Source organism: Geotrypetes seraphini, chromosome 9, assembly GCF_902459505.1.
Source record: "Geotrypetes seraphini chromosome 9, aGeoSer1.1, whole genome shotgun sequence".
NCBI classification, from domain to species: domain Eukaryota; kingdom Metazoa; phylum Chordata; class Amphibia; order Gymnophiona; family Dermophiidae; genus Geotrypetes; species Geotrypetes seraphini.
The window spans coordinates 20,918,788-20,938,263 of NC_047092.1; the positions used below are offsets into that span (position 1 = coordinate 20,918,788).

Consider the following 19,476-nt stretch of genomic DNA (forward strand, 5'->3'; position numbering starts at 1 on the left):
AGAGAGAAATTAAATAATAAAGAAGGCATCACGAAATAAAAATGTTTTTAAGTTTTTCTTAAATTTGTCAAGATGTTGTTCGTCTCGAAGTGGTTGTGGAAGAGAGTTCCACAATGTCGGGGCTGTTACCGCAAAATTTATTTTTCGTGTGTAGTAAAACTCTTTTATAGACGGAATCAATAAGAGATTTTGATTTGAAGATCTCAAAGTTCGAGTAGCGCGCTGAGGAATGAGAAGTTTGTGAAGATATAGCAGCAGGTGAGAAGATTTTATTTTAAATGACAAAAGGATAATTTTGTAGGTGATTCGATGCGTCACGGGTAGCCAGTGAACTTCTTTCAGAGCTGGCGTAACATGATCATATTTACCTAGGTTATAGATGAGTTTTATTGCGGTGTTTTGTATAAGTTGAAGACATCGAATTTCTTTTTGTGGGAGGCCATTGAGTAGGGAATTACAGTAATCCAGGTGAGAGATGATTAAAGAATGGACAAGAATTTTGATAGATTCGGTTTCTAAAATTGAGGTCAATGAACGAATTATGCGTAGTTTAAAGAAACATTTTTTAAATTTTTTTTTTATTTTTAGGATTTTTATATACCGCCTATCAAGGTTATCTAAGCGGTTTTTACAATCAGGTACTCAAGCATTTTTCCCTCTCTGTCCAGGTGGGCTCACAATCTATCTAACGTACCTGGGGCTATGGAGGATTAAGTGACTTGCCCAGGGTCACAAGGAGCAGCGCGAGGTTTGAACCCACAACCCCAGTGTGCTGAGGCTGTAGATCCAACCACTGCACCACACACTCCTACATGTTTTAACTACCGAACTAATATGGTCATGGAATGATAGATCTTTATCAATGATAACTCCTAAGATTTTTATTTTTGTCTCCATTTGAATTGGGAGATTTCCCTAATGAATATGCATTAAAGCAGTGCATGCACATAGATCTCATGCATATTCATTGGGGAAATCCTGAAAACCCGACTGGATTGCGGCCCTCAAGGACCGACATTGGACACCCCTGAACTAGATATATACCAAAAAAAAAAACTTCTAAAAATAGTCTAAAACAGTGATTCCCAACCTTGTCCTGGAGGAACACCAGGCCAATCGGGTTTTCAGGCTAGCCCTAATGAATATGCATGAGAGAGATTTGCATATGATGGAAGTGATAGGCATGCAAATTTGCTTCATGCATATTCATTAGGGCTAGCCTGAAAACCCAATTGGCCTGGTGTTCCTCCAGGACAGGGTTGGGAACCACTGGTCTAAAAGAATGATATAAATAAACAATGTTCACATAAAACTATAAAATTGAGACAATTGGACCGATGATAGTCTGCATGTAGGTTTTTTACCAAGACTAGTTCTATCGCAGGGGTCTCAAAGTCCCTCCTTGAGGGCCGCAATCCAGTCGGGTTTTCAGGATTTCCTCAATGAATATGCATGAGATCTATGTGCAGGCACTGCTTTCAATGCATATTCATTGGGGAAATCTTGAAAACCCGACTGGATTGCGGCCCTCAAGGAGGGACTTTAAGATCCCTGTTCTAACGGTAATAACCGCAGACACTTGAGATCCATCGTCTCATTTTGAAGAATATTACTTTCTCTTTTTAGCAACAGCTTGTAAGGTTTAGTTTTAGTGTGTAGCACTTGAAGTATTTAAGGTATTAGATCTTTATCTGCTGTCATATACTATAGTAACTCTGTATATAACATGCCACTGATCCCAACACCTCAGTACATGTGCTATTTTGTTTCTGCCCCTCATTGCATGGTCTCAGTATAGCCCGAGATTATTTTTTCACTTCACTTCAGTGTATATGAACACAGGAGTAGAACACATCAAAAAACATGCACATTTATTCGTCCTTGAAGTTAGAATACAGTTTATTACATAATGAAAAATAATCTAAAGAGGCAGGGCTGGCACAAGAGTGTGCGACACAGTAGCTGAACCCTCATCCCTATGCACCTGCCAGAGACAGGCCAAGCCCCACCCCCCAATACATCCAGCATCCTCCCTTCTTCTAACAGCCCAAGTGTCCTGCAATGTCCCTTCCCTATTGGGAGCTATGCTACTGCTTCTACTACCGCCAAGAGATGTGTGTGCTGGAAACCTGATGCATTCCCCCCCCAAAAAAACTTCATGTGCAGAGGACCTGGGATGCAGCAGGCCTGCGCAGCTGTAAATTACCACATCATGCTGGCCCTAGATTTGTGCCCCCTTAAGCTGGCCCTGCAAAGAGGATGCAGTATTTTTATTTAATCATTGGGATTTATTAACTACCGGTATCTTTATGTGGCATTACAATTCATTCACCACAATCCACAGCAAGTCTCCATTCTTCCAGATCCAGAGGACCTTGGTCTGCTGCCACAATGAAGTATGGATGCTGTAGCTGGACACATACATGCACTGCTGGGGAGCAGTTTATGCATGCGAGGGATATCTACAATAATACTGCAAGTAGATCCTATGGTTAATTCAGAGAGCAGGTGCCTCAAAAAGAAATGCACCTGCGACAGGGCTTACTTTATTTAATTATTTGTACACCACTTATAGCCTAAGTGGTTTACATTCAGGTACACAAGTATTTTTCCTTTTCTGTCCCGGTGGGCTCACACTCTACCTAATGCTTGGAAGGTTCATAGGACAGCCAGTCCAGGGTTGCACAGGTTCCCTGGAGAAAGAGGACAAAGTAACTGAGAGCAGTAGTAATGCACAAGAGCAGCACGCATGCCGGTCCAAAAGGCTCTTACCTGCAAAAGAGCCAGCAATGAGCTTAAGCAGTATGAGGCCGGGCTGTCTTTCTGGGGTAACTGGTGTGATACATTCACACCCTCGTTGCCGCTTCCCATACTCTCAGGCTGTGATCCTATCGCACCTGCTTCTATAATAGTCTTTGTTGGTCAGGTTCCATCTTATCTAATAGAAACATTTCTCAGTTCTACTCAAAAGCATCTTTGAAGATCGCATGCTCTCTACTTCTTTCTGTCGGAGCAGGGGTTACTCTCATACGAAGTAGCCACTTGGGAATAAGGTCTTTAAGAACGTGTTATTGCATTCATTCTCCTACTTACATTTTAGAAGGCAATTGAAAACGTATTTGTTTTCCAAGTGTCTCAGGCACTAATACCTTCAAAATTATTTCTTACTCTATTTCATTTTGATATTCAAGTTACCTTCCTCTGATCTCTCACCCTGCTGTTAATATTTATTTAATCTTTTGTAAACCGCACAGAACTCTTTGGGTTATGCGGTCTATAAATTGATGTTATGTTATGCAAGTTGCTGAGATGTGCGATTCAAGCTTGCATTGCACATTTGGCAATGAAGAGGACTGGGAGGGTGTTAGGTAAGGGCCTGCAGTGTAGCAGGAGGCTAACCATCATTCCCAGTCCCCACCCAACAGAAGTATAGCGCAGGTTAGTGGCCGGCCAACCAGCAGGCTCCAACTATTCTACAAACTAAACTAGATAGTTTAAATTTTAAAAGAGCATGAATTAATAATCACCAAGCAGATTCAGCAGAGAATCTGTTGCCATGAATCAAGAGCGAAGAACACAGTCTACAACAAATCACAGGCCTACCACAAGGTAAGTCCAGCATACAGCATTCAGGTCCAATATCCACCAGGCTTGTATGCCCTGTTTTAAGTATTATATTTTTCAACATACAGAGCCAGCTGTTCACACCAAGAATAATCAGTTGTATCTCTCCCTACACAACATTAAAAACACAAGCATTTTTCACCACCCCCACCGAAGCCGAATCTAAATTTCAAGGAACTCAGTGGCAGCAGAGCCTGGAGGGGCCAACAGCCACCATCTGTAAAAGAAGTGCCATCTTTTGGTAAGGAAGAGGTCTCGGCTAGAGCCAAACTTGCTAGACTACACCCACCCAGAGCACCTTCCCACCCCACCCCCTCAGCATAAAAACCGTTCTTACTGGGAACAGAAAAAAGAAAACAGTGTTAGGCATACACAGATCCACCCACAGATTTTGAAGTTCAAAAACAGGGTCCTTGCTGCGAGTCCCTCAATGAGGAATACTGCCCCTGCTTTCTGTATGTCCTCCTTTGCTGCTGCAGTGCTACTGGTTGAGTCAAAGGCAGGTGCTGCCCTGATTGCAGGAGGCAGAAAAAAATTCCAGTGAGATATATAGGGAGTGTCCAGTTCGACCAGTTAAGAACACGCTGATAATCCAGATGAGGCTGAAGTTGAAAACAAGTTACAGATATACTTTGTGTACAAGTGCTGCTGGTTTCTCTTAACGCTTGGAGAGTTCATAGGATAGCCAGTCCAGACCTTCATAAAGGCCAGTGCCCTGGGTTGCACAGGTTGCCTGGACAAACCACTGTAAGATAAGAAATCATGGTCAGACGCTGTTAACCAGGACAGGCAGGAAGGAAGGAGGGGGAGGAATGTGAATTGGATAGGAGTGGGTAGGGAGATGTTCTTTTTTTTTTTTTTTTTTTTTTTAGTTCAATGGTTTTATTGAATATTATAGGAATTATAAACAGAAAGCAGTTCAAACATATAGATCATAATAAAAATCATGTATCAAATATTCGTATCTACAATCATTTGAATAAAACTAGATTAATGAGAAGGATCCAGAGTATCTGGAACTGCTTAGAAAAGGAATAGAAGAAGACAGAGAAGCAGGAGGGATAAGAGAAAGAGAGAGAAATATAAAGAAAGAGAATGAGAAATAGAGAGAGATATAGAGAGAGAAAGAGAGAGGCAGAAGTGTCTATAGAGCAGAACGAACATATGAATCTAGGAATGTCCAAGGTGATTTGTTTCGTGTCAAATTTGTGGAAGATCGAGAAAACAATTTCTTTTCATATGCATAAGATTCAAATTTATGGTACATACTCAAGGAGTTCCACCAAAAGGTGTAGTCTAGCAATGAGGATGATTTCCAGTTTTTCAGAATATGCATTAGAGCTGTCACGAACATAGTGTCAATGAGTTTAGGCGGGCAATTTGATTGTGCAAAACATGGGTGTTGAGAACGAAGAATTATAATATCCATGGAGATCACTTCTGAACATTTAGTGACAGATTTTATGGTATCCCAAATACGAAGCCAAAAGGAATGAACCATATTGCAGTGGAAAAGCATGTGATCGAGAGTTCCGGGTGCTTTCAGACAGTTCCAACAGGTAGAATCTTGTTGTAGATTCGCTTTCCACTTACGATATGGAGTCCATACTGCATTCCACATAACAAAGTACATTGATTGTGAAACTCTGGATGATAAAAGAGGACGATTTGTGGAAGACCAGAAGAGTTCCCAATCTATTTCAGAAAGCGTGGTTTTCAAAATAGAGTCCCAATGGTTCATAGATTGAGTTGAAAAAGTGAAGAAGTGATCTCTTAGTATACCATAAAAAAGAGATATTGCCTTACCCTTCAGTAAAGCCAGAGTAGACCAATGGCGAACAGTATGAATAGAGGTCATAAAATCAGGGCGTGTATGTATATTATCTAATATTCCAGTAAGCATAAGCCATTGTGATCGTACAGAGGATGGGAGTGAGTATGTGGAACGGAAAATATCAAAGGGGACAAAAGAATTAGAGGAGATCAATTGATGAACAAACCACACACCCGCCCGCTGCCACCTTTTCCATGAGAGGGATCTTCCATTGATCTGAATTTTAGAGTTATTCCAAAGGGACATGAGTGGGCCTTCATCAGCGTGAATTTCAGCCGCTGCATCTAATAGGCATAAAGCATGCTGCGTTGCACATAATAAAGAATACCTTCTCAAGTGTCTAGGTATTGACACTGTAAGAAAGCACGAGACATGTAGTGGTGTACATAAAAAGCGTTCCATTTCGAACCATGCTGGTTGATCTTGAGGGTTCGAGTCAACTATCCATTGAGCTCCATATTTGGCTAATGATGCAATGTAATAGTAGTAAAAATCTGGTAGATTTAGGCCGCCATTAATCTTAGAGGCCTTCAGCTTGGCGAGAGCAATACGAGGTTTTTTCTTGTTCCAAATAAATTCAGAAATTTTCATATTAAGCCAATGAAAGAATTTTTTCTGGCATAAAAGGGGAAGCATAGAAAGAATGTAATTAATTTGTGGAGCCAGAGTCATTTTAATGGAGGCTATTCTACCCCACCAGGACAGATAAAGCGGAGACCAACGCGTTGTAGTATTTAAAATTAAATTTTTGATTTTGGCTGTGTTAAGATCCTGAGCATGATCTGGATCTTTATGAATTAGGATTCCCAAATATTTCACAGTTCCTTGTGACCATGGAAAAGAGAAGTGAGCTAGATCTGAGAAGGAAATATGGTCATTGAGAGGAAAGATCTCCGACTTCTCCCAGTTGACAGAGTATCCCGAGAGACGAGAATATTGGGAAACTATGTGAATGAGATGGGGTAGAGAGAAAAGGGGATCTCTGAGAAAGAGGAGAACGTCATCGGCATAAGCTGCCAATTTAATGTCTCGATTGGATGAGGGAATACCTTTTATTAGGGAACACTGTTGGATAGCAGATAATAAAGGTTCCAATGCTAGATCAAATAATAATGGTGAAAGGGGACAGCCTTGACGGGTACCTCTGTAAAGGGAAAATCTATTAGAGAGAGAGTTATTAATCAGGATACGGGCCGTGGGTTGACGATATAATGTTTCTATCCAATTTGTGAAAAAGGAACCAAAGTTGTACCATTTCAGTACTCGGAATAAGAAAGGCCACTCCACTCGGTCAAAGGCCTTTTCAGCATCGATGGCCAGGCCAATCACAGGCTCCGACATTGTTTTAGCGTGAGCATTTATATGATGAAATAAACGTATATTATCTCCTATATATCTTTGTTTGATGAATCCTGTTTGATCTTTATGTACGAGGGTTGGGATCACTGTGTTAAGTCTTAGTGATAGAATTTTCGCCATGATTTTGTAATCCAAATTGAGGAGAGAGATAGGACGAAAATTTTTAACCATAGTAGCATCCCTATCTGGCTTGGGAATAACTACAATGGTGGCCTCAGTGAAGTTAAATTGTTTGTCCGGAGTGGAGTGGAGGAAATCATATGTTAGAAGTTGAGGTGCCAAGAGAGCTCGGAAACTTTTAAAAAACTCACCAGTAAAACCATCTGGTCCAGGGGCTTTCCCAGCGGGTAAGGAAGATATAGCAGTCTCAATCTCATTTGTAGTTATAGGAGCATCTAGTTTTGTTTTAATAGATTCCGATATAGTCGGATGATTTAAAGAAGCAAGAAAAGAATCTATGTCCGAATCAGGGGCCGAAGACTCAGAATGATATAGGGCAGTATAGAATTTTTCAAATTGGGAGGAAATCAACGGTCTGGTTCTTACTAATTGTCCTGATGGGTCTTGTAAACGTTTTGATTTGGTTTTGAGATATCTAGCTAAAGGGCGACCCATGAGATTATCTCCCATATAGTGACCAGAAGTTGAAATAAAGATATCTCTTCGGGCCGTGCAAGAGACCAAAGTATTATATTCATATTTAAGGTTTTGAATACGTTGGAATAAGGATGGATCATGTAAATGAGTAGACATATGTTGTAATTCTAGGTTTTTAATAGAAATTTCCAATTCTTTTTCTTTTTGCATGGATTGTTTCTTTTTCCAGGAAGCAAGCTTAATCAATTCACCTCTGAGAGAAGCTTTGTAGGCTTCCCAGATGATAGAAGGACAAATTTCTGGATCTTTTGTATTAAATTCGAAGAATTCTGTAGTAAAGGATTTGATTTTGTCCACTATTATCTCATCTAAGAGTAAGGTATTGTTAAGTCGCCAAGAAGGAGATTCTTTGTGCGGAGCAGAAATAGATAAATGCAAAGAAATAGCTGCATGGTCTGTAAGAGATATTGGGTGTATGATAGCGTTTGTCACATCTTGAATGAGAGGAGAGGAAAGAAGAAAGAAATCAATCCTCGAGTAGGTGTTATGTGGCGGTGAAAAGTGGGAATATTCCCTACCTTTTGGATTTAATAAGCGCCATGGATCTACAAGGGAGAAGGCTTCTTTTAAAGCATGTAGAGCTGCAAAAGATTTGGATTTGGAGGGTCTGCAAGAGGATGATCTGTCTATGTAAGTATCTTGAATTTGATTGAAATCCCCGCCCAGTATCAGAGAACAAGAATCGTGTTCAACTAACGCCAGCTGAAGGTCTTTAAAAAAATCTGGGTGGTCCAAGACAGGAGCGTAAATATTAAGGAACACAAAATCTACAGAGTGCAACGCAGCATGTACTAGACACCATCTACCGTCAGAATCCGTTTTAATAGAGTGAACAACAGGGGATAGCTTGTCACTGAGAAGTATTGATATCCCATTTTTTTTTCTCTGAGTTGCAGGAGAATATAAATGAGTGGAATATCCCTTCAATTTAAATTTCAAGGAGGCAGTGGGCGGGAGGTGGGTCTCTTGTAAGTATATCACATCAGGATGTTTATTAGACACATAGTTGGCTATCTTTTTTCTTTTAATAGGATGGTTCAAACCATTCACATTAAAAGAAAGGATATGTAAGTCAGCCATAATCTATTATATGTGGTGTTAGAGCATAGCAGATATCACCTTTATAAGAAAAAAGTAAATGACATAACCAAAATATCAGACAGACACTTCTGCCAGAAGGTAGAAATAAAGAAAGCATAAGATAAAGAGCAAATAGACTAGCAGTGGCAGCATAATACAAGGTCAGAAAAAAGAAAGACCAAAATATCATGTATGGAAGAAAACAGTTTAAGAGTGCTCTTATGAGCACGGAGAGATAACTCATATGGAACAGCTAACATTATTTCACACTCACTCAATTTAAGAAACATGAAAGTGGTGTGCTTTTTCACACTAAGTAATAAATTGTACAGTCTTGTATTAACAAGCTATAATAGCAGAAAATCTTAACAGGGAGATGTTCTAAGCAACACGTACAGTACGGCTGCGGAGGCTCTGTAGGCCCAGCTTGTCTGTCAGCTCACTGACTGCCATTGCGTTAGGTAAATCCTGCTTGTTGGCAAAGATGAGTAGCACAGCATCTCGCAATTCATCCTCTTGTAACTGAAAGAGGAAAGACAGGAAAAAGATTAGGCTCTTACCTTGCTTATATCTGTTCTAGTAGATAGGTGTGTCATTCTGGCCAGTAAGGTATTCTCCCTATGCTCATGAGCCATGCAGAAGGAATCCATTCCAGGTTTTCAACTCCTCCTCCTTCTACTGAGGGCTCTGCTGTCCTTTTCAGTTTGTACCAAAGCAGGTGCAGCCCTATATAAATACACATAAGGACGGGTATGGGGAGACTCCCAGACATACAGTAATGTTCTGCTCTGAAAGTATAATACATATGTTAAACGTTGCAATGGAACAATATAAACTTTGGAATAACCACTCAAATCAGAAACATTTATGGAGTTCAAACATTTCCCAATGTGCTATAGCAATAAATTATTCTTTATACCCTTAAGGGTGGACAGACATCAAAATCTCAGCTTTGACTTGAACTGTCTGATTGAGAGAGTATACAAGCAGAAAAATACCATATATACTCGAATATAAACTGACCAGAATATAAACCAAGGTAACCTTTCACCCCCCCCAAAAAAAAAAAAAGGGAGAAATGGTTGACTCAAATGAAAACCTTAGGGGAGGAGGTTAATATTCAATTGCAGTGCCTTGCCAGGTTCTGCACCCTATTCCACCTCACTCCCTCCCTCCCCTGCCAGTCTCTGCACCCAGTCCCCCTCCCTTCCGATGACTTGAAGGCCTCTACCGGGCCTGCCATTTGACCTGGGATCCCTCCTGCCTCCTGTCCCAGCCAATTCTAAGAATTTCTACCTCCCTCCCGCCTCCCCCACATACATTTAGTATCCCTGGTGGTCCAGCGGTGAACCATGGCAAGAATGACCTTTCTTTGCTCCTGCCTGCACAGAGCCACTAGCTGATTGCAGGTTCAGAGGCAACCAATCTGAGACCTTTGTCCCTCAGATGACGCACTAGCTCCACATACCACAGCCTGCACGGCCAACCCAAAGCCACAAGGACCACTCTCCCTGGGTGGTTTGCTATTCTGTGGAGAATCTTTGTTATCACAGGTCGTGGAGGAAACACATACCAGAGCTCGCTCTTTGGTCATAGCTAGACTATAGCATCTAGGCCTTCACTTCTGGAGTCGGATCTTTGACTGAAGAAACAGTCCGACTTCTTGTTCTTCTCTGGAGCCCTCAGATCAAAAGTTTGCCGACTCCATCGAAGAACAATGAACTGAAATTCTGCTGCAGATAACATCCTTTCTCCCAGGTCTAAGGTCTGCCTTCTGAAGTAATCTGCCTGAACACTGTCCACTCCTGCTACATGAGCCACTGATATCCCCTGTATGTATATGTTTGCCCACCGGAACAATAAGTGAACCTTCAGGCTCAGCTGTGCACTCTTGGAACCTCCTTGGTGACTGGCATATGCCACCGCTGTAGCATGTCTAAGAAGACTCGGACGGCCTGTCCTTCAGAAATCTTATCCAGCTTTTGCCATGCCAACCAAATGGCACGAAGCTCCAATCTATTGATGGACAACTTTCTTTGGGAGGCTGACCACTTCCACTAGACTGGACGACCATTGTAATGGCCTTCCCATCCAAACAGGCTGGCATCCATTGTGAGAATCACACGTGATGCTATTCTGAGGGGCATGTCCCTTAATAACGACTGTGGACGAAGCCACTAACTCATACTGCTGTGGGAATCCGGAAACCAAGGGAGTGTCATTTGAATAAAGTCCAATTGTGGGGACTACCACAACAGAAGTGCACTCTGGAGAGGCTGCATGTCAGCCTTCGCCCACAGAATCACATCTATAGTGGCTACCATAGAGCCTAGCGCTTAGAGGTAGAGCCTTGCAGATGGAACTGACTTGGCTATAAAGTCCAAAATCACAGTGCAAAACTTCTGCCTCTGACCTTCTGCCATATTAAATAGATCTCCCAAGTATTCCAGCGATTGGGATGGAACCAGTTGATTCTTTCAATAATTTACAATCCAGCCCAAGCTCTCTAAGACCTGAACCACCTGCCTGTTCCCCTTCCGCGAGCGACAGAATTCTGATCAATCAGTTGTCCAGGTATCAATGCACTTACAATCCTGCCCTTTGGAGATGTGCTGCTACAACCACTATAACTCTGGTGAACGTGCAGGGTACTGTTGCCAGACCAACAGGGAGTGCCGAGAAATGATAATGGATCTCCAGCACCTAGAATCTCAGGAAACTCCTGAGCTCATGAAACATGAGAATGTGAAGGTAGGCTTCTGTCAAGTTTAGGGAAGCTAAAAATTCCACCAGAGCTACTGCTGCTTACTGACTGCATTGTCTCCATGTGAAAATGTGGAATCTTCAGGGCCTCATTGATGTGTGCGAGAGCTTGGTTGGGTCTCCAATCTTCTGAGCCTGTCTTGGGCACTATGAAGTATATGGAGAATCTGCCCGAGCCAGATTATTCTGGTGACACTGGTTCTATGACCTGAATTCTACAAGTCTCTGTACTGTTGCTAAGACTCTGAATGCCTTTTCTGGGCACCCCACCAGAGTCCACAAACCAGTCTATTAAGGGATGGGCAAACTCGAGCTTGTACCCAACCTGAATGACCTCCAGCACCCAGTGGTCTGACTGAGATCTGCGCCCAAACCTCTGCATATGCCAAAAGCCTTCCGTCTATCCTCGGGAGGAAGGCTTCAGCCCTGACTTTATAGTGCTTACTTGGAGGTTGAAACAGGACCCCTAATGGTTCCTCAGCCCTAGAGACTAAAGGGGAGGCTAAGCTAGATTCTCCCACCTCCCCTTCATGTGCTGCACAGCACGTGGCACAAGGGCATTCTTCAAATGACTATTCAGCACAACTCTGGCATGAATTAGAGGTAAAAGAGCCTGCATTTACGAAAATGGTGGAAGGGCACTCTACTTGTTGCTCCCGATTTTTTCCTTTTCCCGTTATTTTCGGTGTTAGCACCTGGCACTGAGCCTTGTTTTTCCTTTTGTCTTATTGTATTTCTGGGTCTTCTGCAAGGATAGCTCTTCTGTGGGATTCGTTGTTTTTTGCTGCACATTTCCTGTATTTGAATGCTTTGGTATTGTTTTTTGAGTTTGTATTTTGTCAGGTTGTGACCCTTTTCACGTTCAATAAACATATGTTTAAAAAAAAAAATAAAAGTAAAAGAACCAGAGGACTCCATCCCTGCCAGTTTTGAGGCAAAAGGATGCGATTTGAAGGTTCTGGACAACTTTGAAAAAATAAAAATTGGAGAAATCCAAGAGGCCACTGTGGCAGCGTTTTAGTATGAAAAAAAAAAAAAAAAAATACTCAAATACAACTTACACAAAAGTAAAAACCCAGAGGTGAGTAACACTATATTCAGCCCAACTAGATACCTTCCAGGGGTGGCTGTACCCACAACAAACAGCAAGGCAATTTGGCACTACTCCTGATCAGCAATGAATGGACCGAGACCCTTTGCATTTCCTTTGCATATCCCTCTTCCTAAAGAATGTAAGAGCATTAGACAGACCCGAATCAATCATGTTGGTTCAACTTGAAACCCCTCACCATCTTTTGCAGTTCCTCCGTTGACTCCTGTACTCGTTCACGGTCATTGCTGTCTACCACAAATATCAGTCCCTGGAAAAGAAGTTATGAATTACAATACAGCACATAATACAGACAAGTCCAAGTCTCACAGAGGAAGGCAAAGGAACCCAATAGAGAAATATCACCTTAATATTTTACATAGGCATTCTTCAGCGCTCCCATATCTGGGTGTTACGTAGTAATTCTAGTGTTCCCCAAGACCCTTCAGCCACTCTTATATTTAAGTTAGCTTTGATGCTATATCTGTCCTAAAAGCCCGTGGCCACTTTCATACCTGAGTATTTTGGAAGTAATGTCTCCACAAGGGCCGAATTTTGTCCTGTCCGCCTACATCCCATACTGTAAAGCAGATGTTTTTGTATTCAACTGTCTCTACATTGAAACCTGAAAACATTGAAAAGAAGCGAGACAGATTTTTGTTTAGACAACTGTGCTGGTGCCCAAATTATCCTGAACATGGGATAAGCAAACAGAGGTGACAGCTTTCCTCACATATGTGCTCCCCCTCCAATTAAGTAATATTGCAGTGGTGACAGAGCAATGAAGCCCAGTGACCATCCTCCAGCTAAGCACAAAATTGTTGAGTGATGGGACACCAGTGCAGGAGCACAGGCCTCGTCTTCACCCTGGATCCCTTCTTGGCTTATTCTTGCTTTGCATGACAAAAACTTATGAATGCTTGGGGCAGACCCCCAAAATTAGCAGTAAAATAATGGATAGAGATCTGGTAGGGTTAAAGAAGTGGGGACCTGCATGTTGGTGTTGGTATGGAAATTTACCGTATTTTCGCGGATATAACGCGCGCGTTATACGTGATTTTACGTACTGCGCATACCCCTCGCGCGTTATATGGCTGAGCGCGGTATACAAAAGTTTTTAAACATAGTTCCCACCCCGCCCGACGCCCGATTCACCCCCCCAGCAGGACCGCTCGCACCCCCACCCCTAACGACCGCTCGCACGCGCTCCCACCCGCACCCGCATCCACGATCGGAGCAAGAGGGAGCCCAAGCCCTCTTGCCCGGCCGACTCCCCGACGTCCGATACATCCCCCCCCGGCAGGACCACTCGCACCCTCACCCCGAAGGACCGCCGACTCCCCAACAATATCGGGCCAGGAGGGAGCCCAAACCCTCCTGGCCACGGCGACCCCCTAACCCCACCCCGCACTACATTACGGGCAGGAGGGATCCCAGGCCCTCCTGCCCTCGACGCAAACCCCCCTCCCCCCCAGCCGACCCGCGACCCCCCTGGCCCGCCTGTCCGGCAGGCAGCCAACGAAGGAATGAGGCCGGATTGGCCCATCCGTCCTAAAGCTCCGCCTACTGGTGGGGCCTAAGGCGCGTGGGCCAATCAGAATAGGCCCTGGAGCCTTAGGTCCCACCTGGGGGCGCGGCCTGAGGCACATGGGCCAAACCCGACCATGTGTCTCAGGCCGCGCCCCCAGGTGGGACCTAAGGCTCCAGGGCCTATTCTGATTGGCCCACGCGCCTTAGGCCCCACCAGTAGGCGGAGCTTTAGGACGGATGGGCCAATCCGGCCTCATTCCTTCGTTGGCTGCCTGCCGGACAGGCGGGTTTGGCTCCCGTCTGTCCGGCCAACTTCCAAAGGTACGGGGAAGGGGGGTGGGGGGGTCGTGGGGGTCGGCCAGGGGGGTCGCGGGTCGGCTGGGGGGGAGGGGGGTTTGCGTCGAGGGCAGGAGGGCCTGGGATCCCTCCTGCCCGTAATGTAGTGCGGGGTGGGGTTAGGGGGTCGCCGTGGCCAGGAGGGTTTGGGCTCCCTTCTGGCCCAACTACACAAAGGTACGGGGAAGGCGGGTGGGGGTGTCGTGGGGGTCGGCCAGGGGGGTCGCGGGTCGGCTGGGGGACGGGCGGAGGTTCTTGGGGGGGGGCGGTCGTTGGGGGGAGGGGGTTTGCGTCGAGGGCAGGAGGGCCTGGGATCCCTCCTGCCCGTAATGTAGTGCGGGGTGGGGTTAGGGGGTCGCCGTGGCCAGGAGGGTTTGGGCTCCCTCCTGGCCCGATATTGTTGGGGAGTCGGCGGTCCTTCGGGGTGAGGGTGCGAGTGGTCCTGCCGGGGGGGGGGGGATGTATCGGACGTCGGGGGGGGCATCAGGCTTTCAGGATGGGGACAGACCTTCAAGGGGGGACAGGACTTCAAGGGAGGACAGTGCACGGAAAGTCAGGGGGGGTGAACGGAGAGTCGGGACAGCGCACGGAAAGTCAGGGCAGTGCACGGAAGTCAGGGGGGGTGAACGGAGAGTCGGGCAGCATGCGCGTTATATGCCTGAGCGCGGTATAGAAAAGTTTTTGTACATATCATCGTGATTTCTGCGCGCTATACCCCTGTGCGCGTTTTACAATGGTGCGCGTTATATCCGCGAAAATACGGTATACATTTAACTACTCAGAAGCAAAGGCCAAACACAGGAGATGAGAGAGCCAACTTGCACAGTGGTAAGAATTTGGTACATTCTCAGATAATTGCTCCATAACCACACTGATGAATACTGACTACTGTTCAGTGTTCACACAAATATTTTGGCCCTGATCCTGGAAGTGGTGCCAGAAGATAAGCAGTGGTAGCCTAACTTAACCGATTTAATTGCCTTTATGCGACGTGATAATTGACCGTGTTTAAAAGCAATTAAAATTGCATTAAGAAAAAAAAAAAAAAAATAAGCAGCACCTACATTTCCAGCAATGGAATCTCGTCTATGGAGATGCCTACCAATACCCAAAGTCAACGGAGGTATGGTTTAACACCAGAAATGACTTTAGGTGCCTCCAGAGATGGGTCATTTTCCATGTCAAGTGGTCTAGGGCTCCCTGCTTCACCATCATGGATTTAGATGAAACTTTGTATGTTGAATCTTACATGACCCAAACGAACTCTGGTAAAGTTTAAGATCCATCAGTGGAATACTTGTGGAGATATAGCTCTTTGTTTGATACCATACCACAACCACGTATAGTATACCTGCATAATTTTGGCAACTTTGAGTCAAAGTATTTCTTTGACCTAAACAAATGAAACTTTGACAATCTTATACAACTTTTTACGATCTATTCAGTGGAACTAAAGCAGATTTTCATTTTTTTGAAACTAACGGATGTAAAAAGTCTCAAAGTAGGCCCAAAAAATGGACTGTGTTAAAAATTCTAAAGTTTAGCCTTCTGTAGCTCCTGTAATAATGAAGCTATCACTGTAAAAGTTTGTCTGTTATTTGATGTATGATATTATCTGGATTATAATACTTTAAATAGCTTTTTTCTGCATACTTTCAAAAAAGACGCCTCAGCCCCACCACTCCACCGCCTATAGTATTTTACACAGCGGGAAGCATATTGTGGCGCTTCATCATTGGCTGTCGATTTTTGAATGTTATTTTCTCCTTTTAGTTTATAGTTTATGATTTTATCTTTAATAAATATTCTTAAGAGATAAATATTTCAAAAACACCTTGCTTCTCAGTGTCATGATATACGTTTTAAAAGTAGATAGTACTTATCTCAGCCAAAACCAAGGGAGTCAGACCCGACATGTTTCACACAACCGAGTGTTTTATCAAGGGTCTCCCAAGGCTGCCGCTGTCATCCGACTCCTGTTAACTTGTGAGAAAAGATCACAAGTTAACAGGAGTCGGATGACAGCGGCAGCCTTGGGAGACCCTTGATAAAACACTCGGTTGTGTGAAACATGTCGGGTCTGACTCCCTTGGTTTTGGCTGAGATAAGTACTATCTACTTTTAAAACGTATATCATGACACTGAGAAGCAAGGTGTTTTTGAAATATTTATCTCTTAAGAATATTTATTAAAGATAAAATCATAAACTATAAACTAAAAGGAGAAAATAACATTCAAAAATCGACAGCCAATGATGAAGCGCCACAATATGCTTCCCGCTGTGTAAAATACTATAGGCGGTGGAGTGGTGGGGCTGAGGCGTCTTTTTTGAAAGTATGCAGAAAAAAGCTATTTAAAGTATTATAATCCAGATAATACCATACATCTACTAGCATAATATATGACTGGATACAGTATCATTGCACTACATTTTTGCCATATTTCTAATACGCTGTCTGTTATTTGAGACATGACTGTTCTCAAATATAGAATGACACGGGGACAAATTTGTCCTTGTCCCCAGGGAAACTCATTTTTCCATCCCATCGAGTTCTTTTCCTGTCCCTGCCCCATCCTCATTTGCACAAGCCTCAAACACTTTAAAATCATAAGTGTTTGAAGCTTCTGTGGTTAAGGCAGAGCTTACAGGAATGGGGCAGGGGCAGCGACTAAACTTGCGGGGACGGGACGAGGAAATTGAGTTCCTGCGGAGATGGGGACAAATTTGTTCTTATGTCATTCTTTATTCTCAAATATATGATTTCAGCTTAAACTAATCTAATTATTTTATAATTTAAATTTAAAGTTTGTGTTTTTTAAAAATAAAAAAAAAGTCAAACATTCAGTATTTTTAACCAGGTTTTACAAAAAAACAATATTCTGGAAAAATTTTCAAACTAACTATTAGAAAGGGCATATTTCAGACCCCCTGAAAAAACTGGTTTTGTTTTTCAACACAAGCAAACAGTGCCGGAAAACAAGGGTCAAAAGTCATGGAAGTTTTCATAGTAATGGCATACACTAACATCAAAATATGGTCAGCTCTTCAAGTTATAAACTGGTTTTTATTTTTTATGAGGAAAATATTTGATTGCGTTAGTCCATTGTAGCACTGCCATTACTAGTTCAAGAAATTTGAACCAGCAACCTCATTGCCATAGGGGTCACGCCTGATAGCTGTGCAATACCAGCTACAGGTGGGTCACTTAGTACAGGTTCCCCAGCCTGTAGTTTTGGTTTCTTTACTGAGGTTCCAAAGCTTTCAGTGGGTGTCTGTCTGGTTCCCAAGCCAATGCTTGGGAAGCTTAACCTAGGCTCCCAAGGCTAAGGTGGGCATCTTCTATTGCAGGGGTAGGGAATTCCGGTCCTCGAGAGCCGTATTCCAGTTGGGTTTTCAGGATTTCCCCAATGAATATGAATGAGATCTATTTGCATACACTGCTTTCAATGCATATTCATTGGGGAAATCCTGAACAACCGACGAATACGGCTCTCAAGGACCGGAGTTCCAAACCCCTATTGGTTCTCAAGCTGAAGTTCTAACTGCTTTTATTATTCATTTATTACATTTTATTGAATGTATGCACCAAAGTATGCACCACATTCTAAATATTACTTTGCAAACAATGGCGAGCCTCTTCCAACTTATTAGTACTGGTTTTATTTGAAGATCTCTGGTACCTGGATTTAGATTTGAAATTTTATTACTCATCTTTCTAAATCAATGTAGTTTGTAAGCCTAGGGTTACCATATGTCTGGATTTACCCAGACATGTCCTTTTTTTGAGGAATGTCTGTGTGGTTTTAGAAAACCTGGCAGTTTGTCCGAATTTAGGTGCTCAGAGCTGTCTGGAGGGCGTCCACAGGACTGGGGCAGAATGGGGCCATGTGTTCTCTTTTTTTGTGTGAACAAATCTGGTAACCCTATGTAAGCCTACTTGGACAAGGAAATAATCTAGTTTATACGTGAGGCAGGAGAGCATGAAGTGACAAGGACAGTGAATGAGCAAAGGAGGATTTGAGCCCTTGCCTCCCTAATAGAAAGCTGCATAAGAATAGGGATTGTGGGCATCCACTGAATATGGAACCCTCTAGAATGGAGCTTGGAATGCAAGGAGACAGGCAGCTGGAACACCAGATTGAAGCTTGGAATGCCCAGAGAAGCAAATGGAACACTAGACCGAGGCTTGGAATACTCACATTGAAATACTATCCAAAAGGTTGTTGGGGTTGGAAGGAAACAGAGGGCTGCATGTGGATCACGTAGGAGGAGATTAACTGTGGAAAGTGGGTGAGGATAGAACTGATCTTATCAGGTACGGGTTAGATTCCATTGTGGGATGAGCAGGGACAGGTGAAATTTCTGTCCCGTAAAACTTACTCCCACTAGGCTATTTCACCAACCCTCCTAGAAATTTAACTGCAGACAAAAGTTAGTAAAACAAGAGTGTTCACCCATAGCCTGCCTTTGTGTTCTGAAGAATTGCTCTTACCGATGGTGGGGATGGTGGTAACTATCTCACCCAACTTCAGCTTGTACAAGATCGTGGTCTTACCAGCAGCATCCAGGCCAACTGAAAGGGGAGAAAAAGTACACGTTAAAGAAAGGAAAGAACAGCCAAGCACCCTAGCGAGGAGAGAGGGACATCCATAGTCACTTTGCGCCAGGTCAGTAGCTGCCAAAGAGCGCTGCCAAACCCAAATCGAGTATTATTAGCATTACTAACAAACCCATCAGCTGTGACACCCCCCATCACAGTATCAGCTCAAGATAACACAGAACAAAAGGCATGTTTCTTAAAATTTGATGCAAACGTTTATACAGTAATATTAATTTCTAAGCGAATTACATATTAAAAGTCAGGGGTAACAAAACCCACAATTATATGTACAAGACCAAATTCTGAGACAAAAACAAAAGGAAAAAGGGTTGAAGTACAATATTTTAGAGTAAGGCGACACTGAAGGGTCGGGGAAATGCCAGAAGCAGCACCAGAGAGCAACCCAGGAAGGAAAGGACCCTGGTCTGCACAACTCACCCATAAGAATGCGCATCTGCTTCTTGCCAAAGAGACGGGTGAAGATGGAAGAGATGGTGAGACCCATAACTGTCCTCGCCTTCGCTCCCTCTCCCTGTCACCGCTTCCGCTTCCGGCTTCCGCTCGTAGCGGACCAACGGGAACAAAAGGACGTCAGCCCCGCC

General features: G+C 43.5%; 1 protein-coding gene across 1 annotated transcript; it reads right to left on the reverse strand.

The window, feature by feature from the left end:
• Positions 1–1,848: 1,848 nt before the first annotated feature.
• Positions 1,849–19,465, reverse strand: LOC117366611 (ADP-ribosylation factor 5). Its single transcript, XM_033958173.1, has 6 exons — positions 19,313–19,465; positions 18,767–18,847; positions 12,923–13,032; positions 12,607–12,678; positions 8,951–9,076; positions 1,849–4,369 (listed from the first exon to the last, which is right to left on the reverse strand). Exons 1-6 carry the CDS (start codon positions 19,377–19,379, stop codon positions 4,283–4,285), a joined length of 543 nt encoding a protein of 180 aa, XP_033814064.1. The 5' UTR covers positions 19,380–19,465; the 3' UTR covers positions 1,849–4,282.
• Between the last annotated feature and the right edge of the window lie 11 nt (positions 19,466–19,476).

Excerpts from the sequence above, each read along its gene's own strand:
- LOC117366611 (XM_033958173.1), bottom strand. The coding sequence starts at position 19,379 with ATGGGTCTCACCATCTCTTCCATCTTCACCCGTCTCTTTGGCAAGAAG. Across the intron at positions 12,679-12,922 it reads ATTACTTCCAAAATACTCAG|GGACTGATATTTGTGGTAGA; the intron begins GTATGAAAGTGG and ends CTTCTTTTCCAG. Across the intron at positions 9,077-12,606 it reads CGGAGGAACTGCAAAAGATG|TTACAAGAGGATGAATTGCG; the intron begins GTGAGGGGTTTC and ends TTCCTCTTTCAG.